This window comes from Monodelphis domestica, chromosome 3 (assembly GCF_027887165.1).
Source record: "Monodelphis domestica isolate mMonDom1 chromosome 3, mMonDom1.pri, whole genome shotgun sequence".
Lineage (NCBI taxonomy): Eukaryota > Metazoa > Chordata > Mammalia > Didelphimorphia > Didelphidae > Monodelphis > Monodelphis domestica.
The window spans coordinates 529,952,750-529,974,173 of NC_077229.1; the positions used below are offsets into that span (position 1 = coordinate 529,952,750).

General features: G+C 46.5%; 1 protein-coding gene across 2 annotated transcripts in view; it reads left to right on the forward strand.

Moving 5' to 3' along the window:
* Positions 1-19,056, forward strand: part of CHD1 (chromodomain helicase DNA binding protein 1) — an 86,046-nt gene extending 66,990 nt beyond the window's left edge. For both annotated transcript variants that reach the window (XM_056825002.1, XM_056825003.1), the window contains 5 exons: positions 2,920-3,098; positions 4,237-4,333; positions 15,255-15,309; positions 15,805-16,012; positions 17,542-19,056. In XM_056825002.1, coding sequence (XP_056680980.1) covers positions 2,920-3,098; positions 4,237-4,333; positions 15,255-15,309; positions 15,805-16,012; positions 17,542-17,905 — 903 coding nt within the window. In that variant the 3' untranslated portion in view covers positions 17,906-19,056. The remainder of the gene's footprint in view (positions 1-2,919; positions 3,099-4,236; positions 4,334-15,254; positions 15,310-15,804; positions 16,013-17,541) is intronic.
* The last annotated feature ends 2,368 nt before the right edge of the window (positions 19,057-21,424 follow it).

Genomic DNA, 21,424 nt, shown 5'->3' on the forward strand with positions numbered 1-21,424 from the left:
TACCTACTATATGTTATGCACCATGATCTAGATTTACCCTGCAGCCGCCCTAGTCCAGGCTTCCTTCACTTCCTACCTGGCCTGTTCAGGAACCTTTTCATCTCTGACTCCGTTTTCTGTCCTCTTCAGTCAGTTCTCCACACAGCTGCTGTAGTTCTATTCCTAAGTCATCTAAAGATGCCACTCAACGTTCCTTGACCCACACGCTCTGGCTCACCTCCACCTTCATCCCTCATCGCCATTTGGAGAAGCTACAAATTCCTTTCTTTGACTTTTTGACTAACTGTGGCCTCTCTTTCCAAGATTACGTCTCATCTCTTATTCTGTCTTCCAGCCAAATGGGTCTGCTAGCTGATCCATGCTCATTTGTCTCTGACTTCCATTTGTTTGTCTGTCTGGAAGGAGCTCCTTCCTTCCTGTCACTTCTTTGAATCCCTCCATGTACCACTTCCTTCACGATTCCTTTCTTGATCCCCTCCCCCCATATGTATTCACCCTCAACATTATTTATTGGCTATACATCCTTTATTTAGTTTTCTATCAACACGTTGTAACATCCCACCTAGAATGCAAGCTTGTTGAAGGCAGAGAACCCCACTTTTGTCATTTTGCAAGAGATCCCTTACTCCTATAATTCCTTCAAATTTATAGTTGTTATTTCCCAGTGGTCAGCAGAATTGGTAGCAGCACTGATGACGTATATTTCTCCAGAAGTTCATTCAGTATAAATTGATTCCCATTACAAGTCTCAAGAAACCCAGAAAGCACCTTAGCCTAGTAAGCATTTGACTTACTTCACAGAGAAGGATGCTACCAAGCAATATTGGATTCGAATATGAAGTTGTCTATAAGATATTTTGAAGAAGGATGTTGGGTAATCATGATGTAAGAGGTAAAAATTGGTTTTGGTCAAATTCAGAGTTATACAAAGTTGCTGTGGTCGCTGTTTATAAATATTAACTCTTAAGTCATGAGGCTATAAGTACCTTTAGTAGCTTTATTACAGCAAGGGAGAGATAGTGAAGGGAGGGAAATGCAGGAACGAGGTAGAAAATATTGCCTAGCCAAATACCCCAAGTCCGGATCTGAGTGCCTCCAGACTAGGAATGTAAATCCGAATCTCACCGGCCCCCTTGAGTGTCTCCAGTCAAGCGTTTCATCAACCAAAAGGCCGACACCAAAGAGGCTGAGATGGAAAAGGCATTCTCTTATGCCAAGGAGACAAGAGTCTCACCAGAGTAAGCGTCCCTCTTCAGTCACCAATGCAGCAAGCCAAATCTGAAAGTCCACCAGAATCCAAAGTCCGAATCAGGAAGCTGAAATCAGAAGCTGCATCCAAAATGGAATTAGAACTCTTTGATTTTAGTCTTTTCCTTTTTTCATAATTGTTCCTTGGTACACTTCTACAAGAATATTCATAGCTGCGCTCTTTGTGGTGACAAAAAATTGGAAAATGAGGGGCTGCCCTCCAGGGAATGGCTGAATACACCGTGGTATCTGATGGGGATGGAATACTATTGTGCTCAGAGGAATGATGAACTGGAGGGATTCCATGTGAACTGATGCAGAGTGAAAGAAGCAGAACCAGGAGACCATTGTATACACAGACTGATACATTGTGGCACAATCGAATGTAACTGACTTTGCTACTAGCAGAATGCAGTGACCCAGGACAATTCTGAGGAATTTATGAGAAAGAATGAAATCCACGTTCAGAGAAAGAACTGTGGGAGCAGAAACCCAGAAGAAAAACAACTGCTTGATCACGTGGGTCAAGGGGATATGATTGGGGATGTAGACTAAGTGATCACCCTAGTGCAAATATCAATAATTTGGAAATAGGTCTTGATCAAGGACCCATGTAAAGCCCAGAGGAACTGCCTGTTGGCTATGGGAGTGGGGTAGGAGGAGGGAAGGGAAAGAACATGAATCCTCTAACCACGGAAAAATATTCTAAATTGATGAATTAAATAACATTTTTCAAACTTAAAAAAAACAATTGTTCTTTGGTGTTCATTTTGATTCTGCTCTTTCCTCCTCACTACCAAGCATCTGGAGGCAATATTCTATTTCTCTCTCATGTCCTTATCAACTATTGACTCATTAACCCCTTAAAATCTGCTTTCTTTTCCCACCTCCTTACTGATATTTTTCTCTCAAAATTTAGTAGTTTCTCCTTTCTTGCCAAATGTTAAAAAAACCTTTAAGTGCCTATTTTGTGTGGGCACTGTGCTACGTGCCGAGCTTAAGTACCCGTTAGTCTGCACCCTGAGCAATGCATAACGCATCCTGGATCCCCTATTGGCTAGACATCATCTGCATAGATTGCTTTTAGTTTATTTTATGAAGCAGCTCGTCTTGACCATCTGAGCCATGTTCAGTGATAACGTATTGGGAGGCCCAGCGCTTTATTAGGCCATTTCTCCATCCAGGGTACAGTGTGGCGGAGGGGCCCCTTAGCTGTTATGCTAAGAGTCTAAAGCCATTTGGCTCCCTGCCAAAGCACTCGAAAAGAGTCCTTGAAGGCCTGGCCTTGGAGAGCGTGGGCGGTGCCTGTGGGCAGGCGCTTATTGTCCTTATTAACTGTCCTGTAGTGTGACGGGCACTCCGAGAGTGCTCTGCGGAAGCCCTTCGCGTGCGGACCTTTCCGGTAGCGCCTCTCGCTTGCTGGGAAGGAGGCTTTGCGTGAAGCGGAGAGTGCCCTGGTCTAGAACAGTGAGTCTCCGCCGCGCGTCTCCCTTTCGGGCGGCCCTTGGCCTGCACTGAGCGCGAGGGTGAAGAGCTGACGTGGAGAGCACTTGCATGAGCGGTGGAATGAGCGCCGTGGTCTCACTGGGCCTCCCCTAGGTAGCGGTGCACAGGTGACGGACGCGCGGGGCGCCCCTCCGTGAATGTTACCCCCTTTTTTCCATTTTGCAGTGCAAAGAAAGGATGAGGCCCGTCAAGGCAGCCCTGAAGCAGCTGGACCGACCCGAGAAGGGGCTCTCCGAGAGAGAACAGCTGGAGCACACTCGACAGTGTCTGATCAAAATTGGCGATCACATCACCGAGTGCCTCAAAGAGTACACAAATCCCGAGCAAATCAAGCAGTGGAGAAAGTAAGTCGCCCCCTGCGTCTCCGGGTGCGCTCCTGGCCCGTCGCTGCGTGGGGGCTCGCCTGGGGGCCCGCGGCTGGCTTGTGGCCTGGGCTGACCCCTTACGGTGGTCCGGCCTGTAGGCGGGCATTCGGGGCGGCCGGCCTGCCTTCAAAGGGGGCAAAAGGCCGCCGTCGAGTGCAGACTAGTCAGCCCGCTTAGCAGCAGCCCCACTTGTCCACCCCGTCCCGCACGGCCGGCGAGGCAAAGACAGGCTGGGCTTCCTTCCCTGCCTTCAGTCCCGCCTCCTTCGGAGAGGGAGGAAGGGCCCGTGAGGCAGCCTTTCTGCACGTCGTTTTGTTTCTTGGGTGAATCGTTCTCCTCGTCTTCGTCTTGGCTCCTCATCACTTCCTGCCCGTCTGGCCAAGTCGCACTCCTTTTTATTGCCCATATGGCAAAATCCACTTGAATGTGTGACCCTGGGTAAGTCACTTCACCTTGTATGAAAAGTGACGAGCCACACACAACACAGATCGAAAACCGCTCAGAGCCTTTGATGGAGGTCATCAAAGGTGTCCTCAGCGACGAGGTGACGCTCCCGTCAGGGCCAGACGTAAGGGCGCTAAGGAGACTCGTCATCAATGAGATGTCTATTGAAATAGATTAGGACACGTGAAGGGTTCTGACTGCGCGACCCAGGTTCCGCAGGGAGCCTTCCACTTCTGCTGTGTCCCACAGGCTGCCCTACTCCATAAAACAGACTCGTTTTCCAGCATCACCCCCCCCTTCACTGGCTTTGGTTTCCTCCGCTGGACAAGGGGAGGGTCATAGGAGCGGCCTTCCATCGGCACCACCGTGTGAAGCTCCTGGCAGGACGCGGCCTTGCTTGTGTCGCTGTCTGCTTCCTTAGTCCGGCAGAGAGAGAGGTCGGCCTCCGGGGTGTGTCGAGTTGGCCGGAACATAGCAATGGGGTGTGAGGCCAATCTGAGCCCGCTGGAAGGCCTTCCGTGGGCCAAAGACACTCGCAGGGCCGCCGCTCGGACTCTTCCTCTGGAAGCCCATCGCGTGGCCTCTCGCCTCCCGCGTCTACAGCTTGACAGACTCTGCAAATGAAGACGACAAGAGCTGTGAATCGTGTAACAAATGATTGTGTTTCTTTTAGGAACCTGTGGATCTTCGTGTCCAAGTTTACAGAGTTTGATGCCAGGAAGCTGCACAAACTGTACAAGCATGCCATTAAAAAGCGGCAAGACTCTCAGGTAACGAATAGGCGGCGTCTCTGACAAGGATTGTCTGAGGGGAACTAACAGCGGATCTTCTAGGAACCCACACCCGCATGAATCGGGGCCTGTTGGGAAGCAGTGAGTGGTTTTGAAAACCCATTTTGCCCAACGACAGCCTGGGTGGCGCTTCCGCTTCCAGATAGAGCGTGGCATCTGGCCCTTTGTGCAGAGAACAGCTTTTCTTTCTTGATTGATGACCTTTGCTTGGCGTGCCAGAATATTGCCTAAAACAATCCTTCCCCTGGGGAGCTCTTGAGGTGACAAAGATAAATCTTTAAATGAAAATAGCCAGGGTAGCTCACTAGATGGTTCAGGGGACAGACAGAGAAAGGAGGTCCTGGGTTCAAAATACAGCCCCAGACACTTCATACCTATATGACCCTGGGCAAGTCACTTCAACCCAATTTTTCTAGCCCTTACTGCCCTTCGGCCTAGAAGCCAATACTTACTGATTCTAAAACAGGAGGTAAAGATTTTACATAAATAAAACACTACAAGTAATACCTTGCACCCTGGCTTTCCCCAACTCTACAAAGAGGAAGAAAGGGGTTCTCTGTTTGTTTTTTAATAGAATCAGTTTTCGCCTAGAATCAGTACCAGTCATTGCATTTAAGCCTAATTATGTTGGCTTTTGGCATTTTGTCTGTTTATATCGGTGAATATATTTTCTTCCACTTTTACTTTCTTTATGTTATAACATCACTTCATACAAATCTCCCCAAAGTTCTGGAAGCTTTGTATTAGTGATTTGACAGAATCACAGTGAAAGGGTTAAAATAGGCGTTTTGACAAAATAAGAGAGCAAGTTTTAATGAAAATATAGTAGAGTCGTAAATTAATATTAAACCTTTAAGCCAGAGCAAAGAAAACTTCTAAAAGCTTTTAACAATGAGCAATTTAGTTTAATTAAATATAGTAAAGAATATAGTAAAATGAATATAGTAGCGAAATATAGGACAGAGGTAGAGAAATAAATTTCTTAATAACTAACTAGCTGTCCTATAACTATCTATAATTGCCTGTAATTACTACCTATTTACCTGTAACTGCCTATAACTACCATTAATAACCACCCCACAAACTTCCAACCCAATCCAGCCCAATCCAAATCAACCCAATCAGTGTTTGATCCAACCCCAGTTAGGTCCATCAACAAAGACCAGCCATCTTTCAAAAAGTTCCAGGAAGAGAAAAAGCCCTAACCCCCAAACCAAAAGGCAAAAAGCCCTCTAAAGGCTAAAGCCCTCTCAGTAAGCTCAGGCCCACCTTTATATTCCAGCAACTAAACTTCAACCAACCAATCTCCAATGACCAACTCATGCCCAGCATCCAACTTTCCCACAACGGCCAGCCCTAGCTGTCAGTAACTGACAGCTCCACCCAGCTGACACTGGCCCGGCAGGGGGCTCCCCAGTTCCTACTTCCTGTCACTGTGGGCTGGTTAATCCCTACACTTCTCTATGGTAAGAGGACCTCCAGGTCCCCTGTTAAATTTTAGAAAAGGAATAAAGAATTCCTTTTTACAATAGAATTTCTGATTTAGAAGGCACTTCAGTAGTCATCTAGGAAACTCACATCTACAGACTTCCCTCTCTGCAACAACCATTGTTTGAAGATCTCCAGTGAAGAACAGAACATTACTTTGTTTGTTTTTAAATTTTTATTTATTTATTTTTAAAATATTTTTCCATGTTTACATGATTCATTTTCTTCCCCTCTCTTTTTCCCTCCCCCCTTCCAGAGTTGATAAGCAATTCCAATGGGTTGTACAAATGTTGTCACTTGATACCTATTTTCATATTATTCATTTTTTACTATAGAGCAGTCTTTTAAAGCCAAAACTCCAAATCATATACCCATATATACAAGTGATAAGTCATATGTTTTTCTTTTGTGTTTCTACTCATATAACATCCTTTCTCATATGTCCTTCAGGAGTGTCCTGGATTATTCCTTGCAACTAGTAGTAACGTCCATTACATTGGATAGTTTCACTTTCTGTGTATAGCATTCTCCTGGTTCTGCTCCTCTCACTCTGCATCACTTCCTGGAGGTCATCCCAGTTCACATGGAATCCCTCCAGTTCTTCATTCCTTTGAGCACAATAATATTCCATCACCAACATATACCACAATTTGCTCAGCCATTCCCCAATTGATGGGCATCCCCTTGTTTTCCAATTTTTGGCCACTACAAAGAGCGCAGCTATGAATATTCTTATACAAGTCTTTTTCCTTATTATCTCTTTGGGGTACAAGCCCAGCAGTGCTATGGCTGGACCAAAGGGTAGGCAGTCTTTTATCACCCTTTGGGCATCGTTCCAAATTGCCCTCCAGAATGGTTGGATCAGTTCACAACCCCAACAGCAATGAATTAATGTCCAACTTTGTCACACTCCCTCTAGCACTCATTACTTCCCTTTGCTGTCATGTTAGCCAATCTGCTGGGTGTGAGGTGATACCTCAGAGGTGTTTTGATTTACATCTCTCTGATTAGGAGGAATTTAGAACACTTTCATGTGATTGATAGTTTTGATTTCTTCCTCTGAAAACTGCCTATTCATGTCCCTTGCCCATTTGTCCATTGGGGAACAGCACCTTATTTTGTAAAGGTAACCCATTTCATGAATAGCTCTAGTTGTTAAGAGGCCTAAATTTGATTTTTTGAAACTTCTACCCGTGGAAAATTAATCGTGAATTGTGATGTCTTTTATGAAGAATTTCCTTTTTTGATCCCCAAGAACAGTTTGATTTTAAAACTGAGTTTGGGCCTCAGTTTCCATGGATGTTAAATGAGAGATGAATCGGTGGTCCCTGAGGATCCTCTCCTGGCTCTGACTCACTGTGTGGCAAATCCCTTCCCCCTCTTGGTCCCCTTCTTTTTAACCTGAAGGTCATGAGACCACGGGTAACTTCGGATTTCAAGGCCCAATTCCTCTTGTAGATGATTTCTAAATTCCAGCTCCAAGCCCTGAGACTCAAGGCCTGGACAAAATCCACCTCGTATGTCCCATCCCATCTGCCACTCTCCTGTCTTGGAGCCAATACTTATTGTTGATACCAAGATGGGAGGTTAGGGCTTTTAAAAAGAAAAGAGGGTGTCCTCAAGGGCTCAGTGGATAGAGAACCAGGTCTGGAGATGGGAAGGCCTGGATTCAAATCTAGGCTCAGATGCTGCCTGACTGTGATTTTGAGCAAGTCCCTTAACTTCCCCTCCCTGTTCCCCCCCCCCACCCCCCCGAGATTGCAGTGGTCAAGCAGCCAGTCTGCCTGGACAGCTGATTGTGTTTGTTGTAAAGGTAGGGTGCAGCCATTTTGTGAGGGACTTTAATGCTGCCCTGAGGATTTTTCCAACCTCTGTCCCACCAAGTAGACTAGCCTTGTGCTACTGGGAAAGGAGGCAGAGGGATTGGAGAGATATCTCCACCCTCCTCGTTGTTGGGTTTCTAAAGGAAACAGAAGTGAGACTTTAACGAAAGGAAGCAGCTAAAGCGGAGAAATAGACTTCAGTCTTGTCAGGAGTTTGGAAAACAAATGTGCCACAAAGAAAAAGAAGGGACAGGACAGGACTCCAGCACGTGGCAGATCTCAGGGCTTTTCCTGAGGAATGTGGTGGACGATGTGCAATTGTGCCATCGTCATTAAGGATCACCAGGAGAATCAGAGAGAAGTCATAGGTGATTTCTTGTTGATGGGCGGGATAAGGCATCTATTTGTTCATCTAAGAACACCAGGGAACTCCACTATCTTCCTGGTATATATTGAAGACAAACCTCTGAGTGCTTAACAAAATTGGTGACGACTTCATACTTCTGATGATTTATGAGCACAAATGCAGGAATCTAAATAATGATTGCTCCAATTTATGAACTCTTTAGCCAGAAACTAAAGGCATTAAGGCACAAATTGTGTTTTCCTTAATGTTGCCAAAGAACTGAAGCAAAAGGAAAAAAACTGTTTTTGGAAGTAAATGGCTAGCCAAGAAGGCAGTACTTGAAAATAGGATTTGAGTTTCTGGACTATAGTTTAAAATAAAAGGAGACAGATTCAGGATGTACCCAGCCAAGACTAATAAGATTGTTTTAACAGGTTTCCTTGCAAATATAATTAAAAAGACTTCAAACTATAGAAATAATTTGGATAATAATAATAATATATATATGCATATATATTATATATGCATAACAATCTGTAGGTCTGCCAATATAGACTTCATAAAGATGAACTACAATGAAGAACAGTAGTATTTCCAACAAGAATAGCCAGCAGAAAAAAATTCAATAAAGGAGCCTATAAAATAAGCATTGGCAAAATTAACCAACATAAAAATCAAGTGTAACAATAGTCCATACTCACAATTTCCCTATTTCTGCAAAAAAGGGAGACCCTTTTCCATTTCTTCTTTGGGATCATTTGTTCATTGTATTGTCTTCCTACTTCTTCTTGCTTTTCTTTCTATCAAGTTCCTCTGTCTTCCCATTATTCTATTTATATGTATATTGTTTGTTATAACATATGCTTTTCCATTTTGTCAGTTTTTTTAATCTATCCTTGAATTAATGTCTATCTAGTTTGTTTTCAGTTCTTTGATATTACAAAAAAGCTCGACCATGAAGTGTTGCATAAGAAACTGCTTTCTGCCTTTGACCCTCTTGGTTCTGTACCTAGTAAAGGAATTTCTTAGTAATGATAGGAACATTTTGATCATTTGGCAAAATTTCCAACTGCTTTCTATAGTGACTGACCCAATTCCATCCATAGTATATTTGTCTTTCTACCTCTTTCAACATTAATTATTCCCATGTTTGCAATCTTCTATATGCAATTACAAGATTGTGTATGAGGCAAACCTCAGGTTAGATTAATTTGCATTTCTCTTATTAGTGACTGGAACAATATTTTATGTGGTTACTTATTGTTAGCAATTATTCTTTTAAGAAGGACTTGCTAATATCCTTTGAGAACTTCTCCATTAGGGAATGGATTTTAGACTTGTGTACTTGTGCTAGTTTCTTTACTAGACATAGTTGATTTCTCCTACCTTGATCCTGTTTGAAATTTATTTTATCTTTTGTAGGTTTCTCTTTTATTTGGTTATAAATTCTTTCCCCTCTCTTTATTCCTGGTTCATTTTTTAAAATTATGTGGCTTTTAATATTTAGGTCAGATATATTTTGAGCTCGTTATGGTATATTATAAGATGTTGAATTACACCTAATTTTTACTGAACTCGTTGCCAGTTTTCCTGGCAATTCTCAAGACAGGCAGCCCTTCCCCAATTCTTTCTTAATTGTCTAATCTGTTCTTCTGATTTACGTATTTTTTAACTAGCATCAAATAGTTTTGACGATAACTGCTTTGTGGTATAATTTCAGGTGTGCTCATGCTATTCCTGTTTTGTTTTGGTTTTTCCCATTACTTCCTTTGAGCTTCTAGATCTTTCCTTTCTCCTAATAAATTTAGTTAGTACTTTGTCTAGGTCTATAAAATACTCACTTAGTAAGTTGATTTTTATGGCACTAAATATGGAAATTAATGTTGGGAGCATTACTGCTTTTATTGGTACAGCCCAATGTATCCTTCATTTGCTATTAAATGAATATATCCTTCATTTACTTGACTTATTCCCGAATATATCTTGAGAGATTGACTTCCACATAGATTATTTACTTTGTAGTTTTTTAACGGGATTTTTCTTTCTGTTATTTACACTTGCATTTTGTTATTGCCATTATAAAAATACCCTTGATTTTTATGGATATATTTTGTACTCTATTACTTTGTTTAAATTATTAATTATTTTAATCAGCCAATAAACCTTGATTGAGTGCCTACTAGTAATGTGCAAGGTAATGATGCAAATGCAGTTCCCATCCTCAAGGATCAGGGAGAACATATGCACAAATATATACCCAAAAAAGCTATGTACAAGATGGATAGAAAATAATTAACAGAGGGGAGGAAGTAGAACTAAGAGGAATTGGGAAAGGTTTCCTTTAAAAGATAACATTTTAGGGGGCAGCTGGGTGGCTCAGTGGATTGAGAGCTAGGCCTAGAGATGGGAGGTCCTAGGTTCAAATTTGGCCTCAGACACTTCCCAGCTGTGTGACCCTGGGCAAGTCACTTAACCCCATCACCTAGCCTTTACCACTCTTCTGCCTTGGAACCAGGATACAGTATAGATTCCAAGAGAGCAGGTTAGAAGTAAGGGGTAGCAAGACAGGAATGGCAGGAAGGGGCTACATTATTAAATGTTTTGAATGTCAAATGAGAGTTTGAGAAGAAGGGCTATGTGGCCTGATCTGGGCTTGAGGAAAATCTCGTGGTGCCTGGATGTTGGATGGATTGGGGTGGGGAGAGATTTGGGACCAGCAGACCTGCCAGCAAGCTATTACAGTAGTCCAGGCATGAGATGAGTAAGTTGGTGGTGGTGTCAGAGGAGAGTATTCATGAGATGTTACTAAGATGAAATGGAAAGGTCTTGGCAACAGATCGTTCTGGAGAGTGACAGATACTGAGGAGTTGAGGATGTGTGTGGGGGGGGGTTCATTTTTAAAGGGTTGGATTTGATTCTTTAAGCATTTGGTTGGCAGGAATTTAATGAATTCCAAAGAGATTTTATTTACAATTTATTTACAAAATGTAGAAAGTGAAGCAAGAAATCAGAGAGAGGATAAGGGAAGCTATCTAGCCTGACCACTAAATAATGTACTTCCGACCTCTCCAGGCAGGGAGAATTTGTTTCAGCCAGCCTCAGCAAAGCTTAGAATCTGGGGAATCTACTCTCTCAAGAGTAGGTCTTTCCTGAGGCTGTTCTCTTGAGAGAAAAGCCAGCAGTTAAGAGTCAGGCTTTCACTCCCCACGTGTCAGGCCAGTCAGCAGATTCTTTATCAGCCTTACCAGGAAAACAGGGTCTCGGGTCCAGTTAGGAGATCCTTCTGCCCTTCACCAGCCTCAACTCAAAAGCATGAAGAATTCCTCCAGGCTCCACTTCCAAAAAATGAAGAACGGACTCTCACAGGAAGTGGCAGCTCCCTTTCAAGAGGCTTCTGTGTCTCCCCCTAATTTGACATCTTCCAATCACAGTTGATGATTTGTTTTAGAACTGCCCAGAAGGCAGTCAGTCGCTTCTGATTCGTCATCCACGATCACACACGTGAGTCCCAGCCCTTCCCCACTCAATGTGTGAAATGGGGTGTTTGCGTCTTTGGTGGTTAAATTTACAAAGGGCAGTTCGCCATACTTCACTTTTAAGTGCCGTGCTCTAAAAATAGACCGGGCTACATTGTTACAATCAGGGCAGAGTTAAATTTGTCTTGTGATTGTGAGCCTGAAGGGCCAGGAGGAGGATCTTCCTTCACCAGTGATCGAGCCGTTGGAGGGGAAAGCTAAGGATGTGTCTGGTTTAGGAGTCCGGCTTGAGATGGGCCTCCGAGGCCGTCGGAGATGGGAGCTGGAAATGCGGTGTCGAGTTTGCTAGCTAGCATAGGTGGCTGTGAATTCATGGAAGCCGATGGGGTGGCCAAGTGAGGGAGTGCAGAAGCAAGAAGCAGCCCCTGAGCTTAGCGGGCATGAAGCAGGTGAAGATCCAGCAAAGGGATCAGAGGCGTCAGGGAGGAAGAACAGCAAGCTGTAACCCTAAAGCGATCCCACATACTTGGAGAGAAGAGAAGGTCGAGGAGGAGAGGCCGACGAGCAGCAGTTCGTTGGATGGCGGCTCCGAAAAGGCCGTTGGTCTGGCCTCGTTGGTAACTGGAGAGAACAGTTTCACGGGAATGCGAGTCAGAGGCCTGCTGTAAGCTTACGTTGGCCTGGCGAGGAAGAGACTGAAGGTAGGACTCACCTATTGTGGGCAGAGACGGGATCGAGGGGGCTCGCGCTTGAGCAGCGTCACTTCTTTACACCAAGTAGAGAGATAAGAATGGTGGCAAAGGGCAGAAGGGAGGGGAGAACTCCTGGGGGCAGGCCTCCATCGTTCCTGCAGTGTAGAACACGAGGCCCTTCTCCAGAGGCTGCGGGGGCGAGGGAGCCGTGGAAGTGTGAGGAGGACGCCATGGGAGGGGCTGCCGTGAAGAGTGGGAGAGGGAGTTGATAAAGGAAGTAGCGGGATGGATAGATGCCCTCCAGCAGCAGACAGGAGCCCTGGTGACAGGTGGAAGCCTGGCCGGAATTCCACACTCGCATCTTTCTCAGAATCTCCACACAAAAGCATGGCTTGTCGGCGTCGTGCCGAGCAGAGCTTCTTGCAGCCAAAGCCAGGACAGTCTCCCCTGAAGATTTCAGGGCCTCCAACACTGCGTCTTCCTGGCGCTTTTGATATCCGGTTCTTCTCGCCACTCTTGAGTCCTGGTCATCTGTTCTTTGGGCAGCAGTCTTGTCTCTTGCAAGCATTCACAGCATAATCACTGCCCAAGTGGGCAGAGCAGGAGGGCTTCCTTCAGTGGTGAGGACACGGCTCAGAAAACAGAAATTCACTTTGCTCTGCTTCTTGGGAGGGCAGATCTGCGCCTTTAGGTACCTGCTCAAGTCCATTCCTGCTGTCCCAAGAAGTGGAAGGCCACCAGGCACCGGACGCGGATTTAATGGACTTTCTGGGGCACCAGGAGAGGCCATTTCTAGGTAGGCTCATGGCGCCCTCTTTTCTTCTGAAGACTTTCACCTCTGTTATTAAGGGAGCTCCTAGAAGATCCTGAACGTTTCAGGCTTTGAGTCTGTTCTTTGAAATGTATGTTTTCCCTTATGGAGTGGTTGAGTTCATTTGGAAAAACCCTCCCATCTTTTTTATCGACATTCCTATCATCGTTTGCCGTTTGGCCATCTCGAGAGAGCCTCCTTTTCCAGGGGAAGCGTGCCTGGGGGCCAGTCTGGAGTTATCAGACTTCTTCAAGCGGAGCACCCCGAGCTGTTCAGTGCTGCCTTCCTCCGAAGGGCCTGTAAAGAAAATGCCTCTCAAATCCCAGTGGCATCGCTTTCGAGGTCAGTAACCGGAGCAACACATTCAAGACATTCATCAGGTTCCTCGATTGGTCTTGGAGAATTCTGCTGCTTCTTCTCGCTCCACGAAACCTGGGTTCTTCTCGGATTTTCTGCAGCAACCCTGGTTTTTGCTGGTTTTGTCCAGCATTTCTAAGCGAATGAGAGCCAGAGAAAGAATCATTTCCTTTTGGTATCCGTATTTTTTCCTGGTTCTTCATTCTATCCAATGGCCATTTGCGTTGCTTTTCTCCTTACCTGGTCCAGTGATGCTAGAAGGAAATTCTGGCAATCGTGGCCTCTCGTTTCAAGACATCTTCCTGAGCAGCCACCAGCAGTGCTCAAGATGCAGGCTCAGAATCAGGTGCAGTGGCTGGTTTCTCCTTGGCTTCAACATGAAGACGGGCATCGATTTGGAGCGTGTAGCGCCAAGGGTTGCTTTGTCTTCTGGCTCTGTGTTTGTAGAGCTTCCCTCTTCACAGAATTGCTCCCTGCGGTCGAGCCAGTGCCTTGTTCCGCTCTCCTTAAGAATGCCAGCCTTTCCTTCAGCTTCTCCTTCTCCTTCTCACAGCGGAGCCCTTTCCCCACGGGCTCTTCCATGGCTGCAGCCCCTCAGGGAAGATGGGGAGCTTCTCCTTCCTACTACCTCGGGCTTGTCCGGATGCCTGGCCCGAGACCCCCCCAGCCCAGCTCAGCCCAGGCATCTTGATGGAGAGCCTCCTTCCTAGGGCTCTCTGAAGGCAGAGAATAGTCAGGAGATAGATTTGGCCAGGCACTGAACTCTATAAATAAATTGTAATCGGATAAGAGCGGTCCCCAAAGCCTGAGGGAATCCACATCCAACATCACTTCCATTGCCTCAGCCCCAAATAATAGGGGATGATGCGGAACCAGGCGATTTCCCACGTAGGCAGTCCTGTCCTGGGCTTTGATGTTGAGCGTTTGAGCTCCTAAATGAGGTCTCCGGGGCCAGAGCTCTGATGCGGGGGAGGGAGCGCCTAGAGGGGAGAAAGCTGGCACCTAGAGCACAAAACTGAGAAGTTGGAGGGAATGACCGAATTATCTGTTAGAGATGCAGAACGTCCACACTAACGAGGTGAAAAACGGACATCGGACGTCTGCATCGCCCCAAGCCTCGGAAACGGGCTACAAAGGAAAGGCTTGTCGGCCCCCGGACTTGGAAGTCAGAACGATCGGATGTTTAAGAACAACTGACTGGCCACCCAAAACCGGTTTCAAGGACAGAAGATGGAGAAATACAATTCCCTACCGTGGAGATACCCACGTCGGGAAGCAGTCAAGGTGAACTCTAGGGCAGCCTCGCTCGTGTCACTTGATTGAATGTTTGAAGGGGCCCCAAATCAAAGCATCCCGATCTCTGTACGGAAGCCCCGGGAAAGGAGATCGAATTTGTGCTTGAAAGGGTTTGGGATCCGTGGCGTCTGATGGGCGTTGAGTAAAGCCTTCTTGAGTGAGCGGGTTGAATGCATACTAGAAACGCGGGTCTGCTTCAACGTCCGGAAAACAAGAGCCGGAGACCCTTCAAAAGCACGCCTCGCCCGAAAAGCTGAGGCACGAAGGCCTGTTACATGTCAAACAGACCTCGCATCAAAACGCGTTTTGTGGCTGATTTGGTTTGGACATTTGGTTCAGTCCCCTACTTGACCCTCAGAATGAGCACGTGACCTCCTTAAGTAGAAGCTGGATTCGAACCTGGGTCCCCTCTGCCTCCAAATCGGGGGTTTTTTCCAGGGCTGTAGCCAGAGTTGGTGAAAACAACGGATGGATTCAATGAGTAGCTTCAGTGAAGCCGTAGAACGAGTATACAAAATGTATTAGCATTTCCTGGGGCGAGTTTCAAGGAAGACTTTGGGGATTCTTTTTAGAATGTTTTAATGATTCTTCCATGTATGTGTTTGTTGCAGCAAAACAATGACCAAAACAACAGTGGCATGAATACTCACGCGCTTAGGAATCCAGGTCAGTCTTGTTTATTTTTCTCTTTAAATAAGAAATATTCTGTGTCCATTTCAAGGCACTTTCGTTGTGCTACATTCACGACGTCTGAGAGCTAGCGCGCTCTTGTTGTTCGCCAGCGAGCCGTTCGAAGAGTTCTAAGACTTGAAAGTGGTTCTTTCGAAGTCTGTGTCTGACCAGATAAAAGGAACTTTACAGATTCTTTTGCCTTAAATGGTTGCTTTCCCACATTGTCAGACTCCTGGCCTTTTGCCAGTTGCCCTATTGACTTTCATTCCAGGAACTGTGCAAATAGCCCCGAGAATGGCCGCTCTTTCCTCGGCATACTTGAATCGTCGGTCACTAACAGGCTGTGGCCCTTCCCTCGCATACGAAGCCTTTGCCTGGCTCCGTCGGGAACTTCATTCCGCCCTTTTGGGGGTCCCTAACCCTAAATGCGCGCCATTTCCTGTTCCTTAATGTTGTAAACGCACGACAGACTTCTTTCCTTTTGCACAGATGTGGAAAGGCTAAAAGAGAACACAAATCACGACGACAGCAGCAGGGACAGCTACTCCTCCGAGAGACATTTGTCCCAGCATCACGAGCACAAAGACAGGCATCAGGGAGATGCCTACAAGAAGAACGAGTCTCGGAAAAGGTCGTACTCGTCCTTTAGCAACGGCAAAGACCATCGCGAGTGGGAGCCCTACAAGCAGGACAGCAGGTAAGCCTCGGCTTTGGACGTGAGGAATTCCGCGGACACCGTCCGTCCGGAAGGGCCGGATGAAGCCTCCCCTTTAAGGAGGGCGCTCTGCCTTGGACCCTGCTGGGGAGAGGCGCGAGCACTTCCTGCCTCCACTACCCGCGCCACCCACTCCTCCGCCTCCTGAAAGGCCCGTCTCTAGCGGCGTTCTTTGGTGGAGAAAAGGAGGAGGGGGACGTCCTGTGGGCTCCCTTGGCAGGTGCGGGGCCGCGCCGGGGTCTCGGAGCTCTCGTGCCGGGCAGCGCCAGCCTCCGAGCTCTCATGCCAGCCTCAGAGCTCTCGTGCCAGTCTCAGAGCTCTCTGCCGGGCAGCGCCAGCCTCAGAGCTCTCGTACCAGTCTCAGAGCTCTCTGCCGGGCAGTGCCAGCCTCAGAGCTCTCATGGCAGCCTCAGAGCTCTTGTGCCAGTCTCAGAGCTCTCTGCTGGGCAGTGCCAGCCTCAGAGCTCTCTGCCGGGCAGCGCCAGCCTCAGAGCTCTCGTACCAGTCTCAGAGCTCTCTGCCGGGCAGTGCCAGCCTCAGAGCTCTCGTACCAGTCTCAGAGCTCTCTGCTGGGCAGTGCCAGTCTCAGAGCTCTTGTGCCAGCCTCAGAGCTCTCGTACCAGTCTCAGAGCTCTCTGCTGGGCAGTGCCAGTCTCAGAGCTCTTGTGCCAGTCTCAGAGTTCTCTGCAGGGCAGCCCCAGTCTCAGAGCTCTCTGCCGGGCAGCGCCAGCCTCAGAGCTCTCGTACCAGTCTCAGAGCTCTCTGCAGGGCAGCGCCAGTCTCAGAGCTCTCTGCCGGGCAGTGCCAGCCTCAGAGCTCTCGTGCCAGCCTCAGAGCTCTCGTGCCAGTCTCAGAGCTCTCTGCCGGGCAGCACCAGCCTCGGAGCTCTCCTACCAGTCTCAGAGCTCTCTGCCGGGCAGCGCCAGCCTCAGAGCTCTCGTGCCAGTCTCAGAGCTCTCTACCGGGCAGCGCCAGCCTCAGAGCTCTCCTACCAGTCTCAGAGCTCTCTGCCGGGCAGCGCCAGCCTCAGAGCTCTCGTGCCAGTCTCAGAGCTCTCTACCGGGCAGCGCCAGCCTCAGAGCTCTCCTACCAGTCTCAGAGCTCTCTGCCGGGCAGCGCCAGTCTCAGAGCTCTCGTGCCAGTCTCAGAGCTCTCATGCCGGGCAGTGCCAGCCTCAGAGCTCTCCTACCAGTCTCAGAGCTCTCTGCCGGGCAGTGCCAGTCTCAGAGCTCTCATGCCAGTCTCAGAGCTCTCTGCAGGGCAGCGCCAGCCTCGGAGCTCTCTGCCGGGCAGCGCCAGTCTCAGAGCTCTCTGCCGCTCCACAGCCGGCGCTCCCAAGAGTTCAGAATGAGCCCCCGTCAGCCCACACGGCTGACCTCGAGTCACCTCGAGCTCAGTTCCGCCTCGTCAGGGCTGCTCGTGGGTTACTTTGTTTCCCCCGTTCGCTACTGTTGCTGTGTCGCTTGGGCGCCATCCCGGGGGCTGATGGTCTCGCTTTGCTCTCTCGGCAGATACTACGGCGACAGCAAACACCGGAAGGTGGACGAGCACCGGAGCAGGGACCACCGGCCGGTCTTGGAAGGGAGCCTGAAGGAGCGCCCCCACCCCGACCACCGTCCTCACTCGGACCACCGGCCGCTGCACGCCGACCACCGCGCGGGCTCCGAGTACTCGCACCACAAGGCCTCCCGGGATTACCGCTACCACTCGGATTGGCAGATGGACCACCGGGCGTCCGGCAGCGGCCCCCGCTCGCCGCTCGACCAGAGGTCTCCGTACGGCTCGAGATCTCCTCTGGGCCGCCGCTCGCCCTTCGAACACTCGTCGGACCACCGCAGCACGCCGGAGCACACGTGGAGCGGCCGGAAGACATAACCCAGGCTGGCCCGGCCCGGCGGGACTCGCTCTTAGCCATATAGCGCACCACAGCAATTGCCTTACCTGACTTGAAAGACGTGGACAGGATCCTCCATCGGTAGCAGTATTGTTACTTCCTGCTTTCCAGGATGCAAGGTCTATTATCCCAACAGAGAAACTATTTTTGTATTTAAGGATTATGCTGCACTGTGTTACAAAGTGTCTGTTTGTAGCACCTTTTTTAATAATGGAAGATGTTTACTTTTTACAGGGACCTCAACACTGCCCCACCCAGCCTGGAGAAGCTTCTTTGTGTCAGCTGTAGGCGGAGCTCCGCTGGCTGCAATTATGTTTGTCAGGAGCGCGCTGGCACATGGCCTGCAATCATGTTTCAGGAAGGAATGAAGACGTGTGTCGTGTCCTTTTCCTTAGCCAGGGACTCTCAAGGACTTGTTCACTTTCCAAAGCTACTTGTTTACATTGTACACTGCGACCACCTTGCCGCTTCTCCTCCCAAGCTTGAATATTTAATTCTGTACCCACGACTGTAAAGGACCCAGGAACTCGCGTTGGCGATCCCGTGTGATGCCTTTTTACAGAATGAAAGAGCTGTAAATTATTGTGAAGTCCGTCCCGAGCTTCCCGCCCCTCCCCCTCTCAGGCTTTTTTAACTCCTCCGGGTTTCCCCACCAACTCAGGCCTTCCTGTCACAACAAGGACAGAAATCAATGTGTGAACAACCCTTTTTAATAGACTGTCTTGATGGAATCACTGTCTAGAATGTAAAACGGGGAGAGGGAGCGCGCTTCCATCGACTGTCCTCTGGGGTTCCTTCTCTCTTGGCTATTTGAGTAGACACACTTGTTAACGCCGGTGTTGTGATTGTTGTAGTGATGACACGTGCTGTCCGGACTGCAGGCTCTGAAAGCGTCTCTTCAGCGGCATTGCTTGAAAGAGCACCTTCGTGGGCTCGCCCGACGCCCCGATCAGCCAAAACCTATCGTGAATCCACTCGTTTTCCTTTTTAATGTGGGCAATAATGTCAAATGTGCTATGCAGCCAGTCACCATTTTAGATGAACTGATTGACTTTTACTAGAAACTGTTACGATGCACACTGATTGTATATAGATACTTCTATATATGACGAATTAAATGGAACAAAACGGATATGTGGCCTCCTGTACTTTTCTGCCTTCTGATTCCCTCAGCACTGACTCAGAGCTGCCAGACGTGTGTGTGTGTGTGTGTGTGTGTGTGTGGAGTGTGGGTGGGAGTGTGTTATGTGAGTGTGTGGAGTGTGAGTGCGTGTGTGGAGTGTGTGTAAATGTGTTATGTAAATGTGTGTGGAGTGTGGGCGAGTGTGTATGTGTGGTGTGAGTGAGTGTGGAGTGTGAGTGTGTGTGGAGTGTGAGTGTGTTATGTGGGTGTGTGTGGAGTGTGAGTGTGGGTGAGTGGGTGTGAGTGTGGGTGAGTGGATGTGAGTGTGTTATGTGAGTGTGGAGTGTGGTGTGTGGAGTGTGTGTGTGAGTGTGATGTGAATGTGTGTGTGGAGTGTGGGCAAGTGTGGGTGTGAGAGTGTTATGTGAGTGTGCGTGTGTGTGTGGTGTGTGAGAGTGTGTGTGTGGAGTGTGGGTGAGTGTGGGTGAGTGTTATGTGGGTGGGTGTGGAGTGTGTGTGTGTGGAGTGTGGGTGTGAGTGTGTTATGTGTGAGTGTGTGTGGAGTGTGAGTGCGTGTGTAAATGTGTTATGTGAATGTGTGTGTGGAGTGTGGGCGAGTGTGTGTGAGTGAGTGTGGAGTGTGTGAGTGCATGTGTGTGGAGTGTGTGTGTGTTATGTGAATGTGTGTGGAGTGTGGGTGAGTGTATTATGTGGAGTGTGAGTGTGTATATATATTTTTTTGACAGCCACTTAAATATCAATCATCAACACAACAGTGATACGTGATTTGAAGACATGGGCAAAAAGAACAACGACCAAATTAAATGCTAAATCACTATTTAATTTATTTTTTTTTATTTATTTAAAATTGTTTTGGAACTCTGGCTTCTGCAAACATTTTCTATCTTCTCGAGCGTATTTTGCATGAAGAGTTGGTTTGTGAAATTTTAGACCATGTAAAATGTTCAAAATCCAAATCTTTCATTTCAGAGAACACAGGAGCATTTTATTATGGGAAATGTTTTATTTTTATAAAAGTTTATTAAATCAATTGACTCATAGGTGAAATCTATTTTATAATATTGTTTGCCCTCTAGCTGATTACTATCACAAGTTTGTTTTACCTCTCTAAAGCAATTGAAATATTGGCTACATTTTTTTTTTAAGTAAAGCTTCATCTTTTCTATCAGATAGCCCAGCCTGGCAAATCAATAAGATATCTGCTTCCTTTCTCCCCAGCTTAAGAAAACATGCTTCTAGATTTTCAGATCTATTTTGCCTTTAAATATAATTATCAAATGATAATGCAGCATTTCTTGTTAAATATGAAAAGTACAGGTGTGATTCTGTCATTTTAGTTTTTTCAACTTGTTCACATTCTGCTGCTCTGGAGATTTATTGCACAAAATGGTAATTGACTGAAGATTTATTATACTGCCTACATGAAAAATCGTAACATATTTAAAAATAGGTAGACCTCGATCTGTTTTAGGAGGTATTGTGTTCAGACCTTTTAAACCCATCACACATTTGTGTTGCTGTAGAATGGGCTGGACTTAAATCTTGCCATGCCACATTTAGTTAAAATATTTCTGTAACAGAATGACTGTGAGAATTATGATTTTTTGGTAAGATTTCAAAACTTTGTAAAACAGCCATAAACTGAGATTAAGTGAGAGAAACATTACCACATAAGTGTTGTTCATGGAAACTTCTCTGCACAAGGACCTTTTTTTACACATCTGTGTTCCAGTTGCTTGGAGTCTTTATTTTCGTCCATTTCTGTTGATTCAAAGGATGAAAGTCTTATGCACAGTACTGTATTAAACACCCACTTTACAACAATGATATATATAATAAATAATTCTTATAAAAGCAATGGACTGTTTGCTTACATAAAAAGATTAATCTTTTCTTATTATTAGGAAGGATTTTAAAGTACTTTAAATGTTAATTAATATTAGAATATTAAGTATTTTAAAGGATTAAACTTTTCGAAAGATGAAAGACGCTTTTCAGAATCTGACTAGAATCATTGTAGATTGAATGACCATTTTAATAAAATGGAATCCTTATCTTTACAAGTAATACTGTAGAGATTTCTAGAATTATTCTAATGTAGCTGAGTAACTAGAACTATAGAATAGACTGTTGCCTTTTGTAACTTGCATCAGCTTAATGCTTTGGGGTTCCAGCAATTTTCTTTCATACTTGAAAGTTAGAAAGAAAGTGATGTACTATTTCTAACTACATAGTAAATATATTCTGTGAATAGACCTCCTATGGTAAAAGCCCTATTTCAAATGTAATGTTTAAAATTGGCAAACTTCATAAATGTTAGAACTTTTAGTTATTTGGGGATGCCGGCATTTCTGGT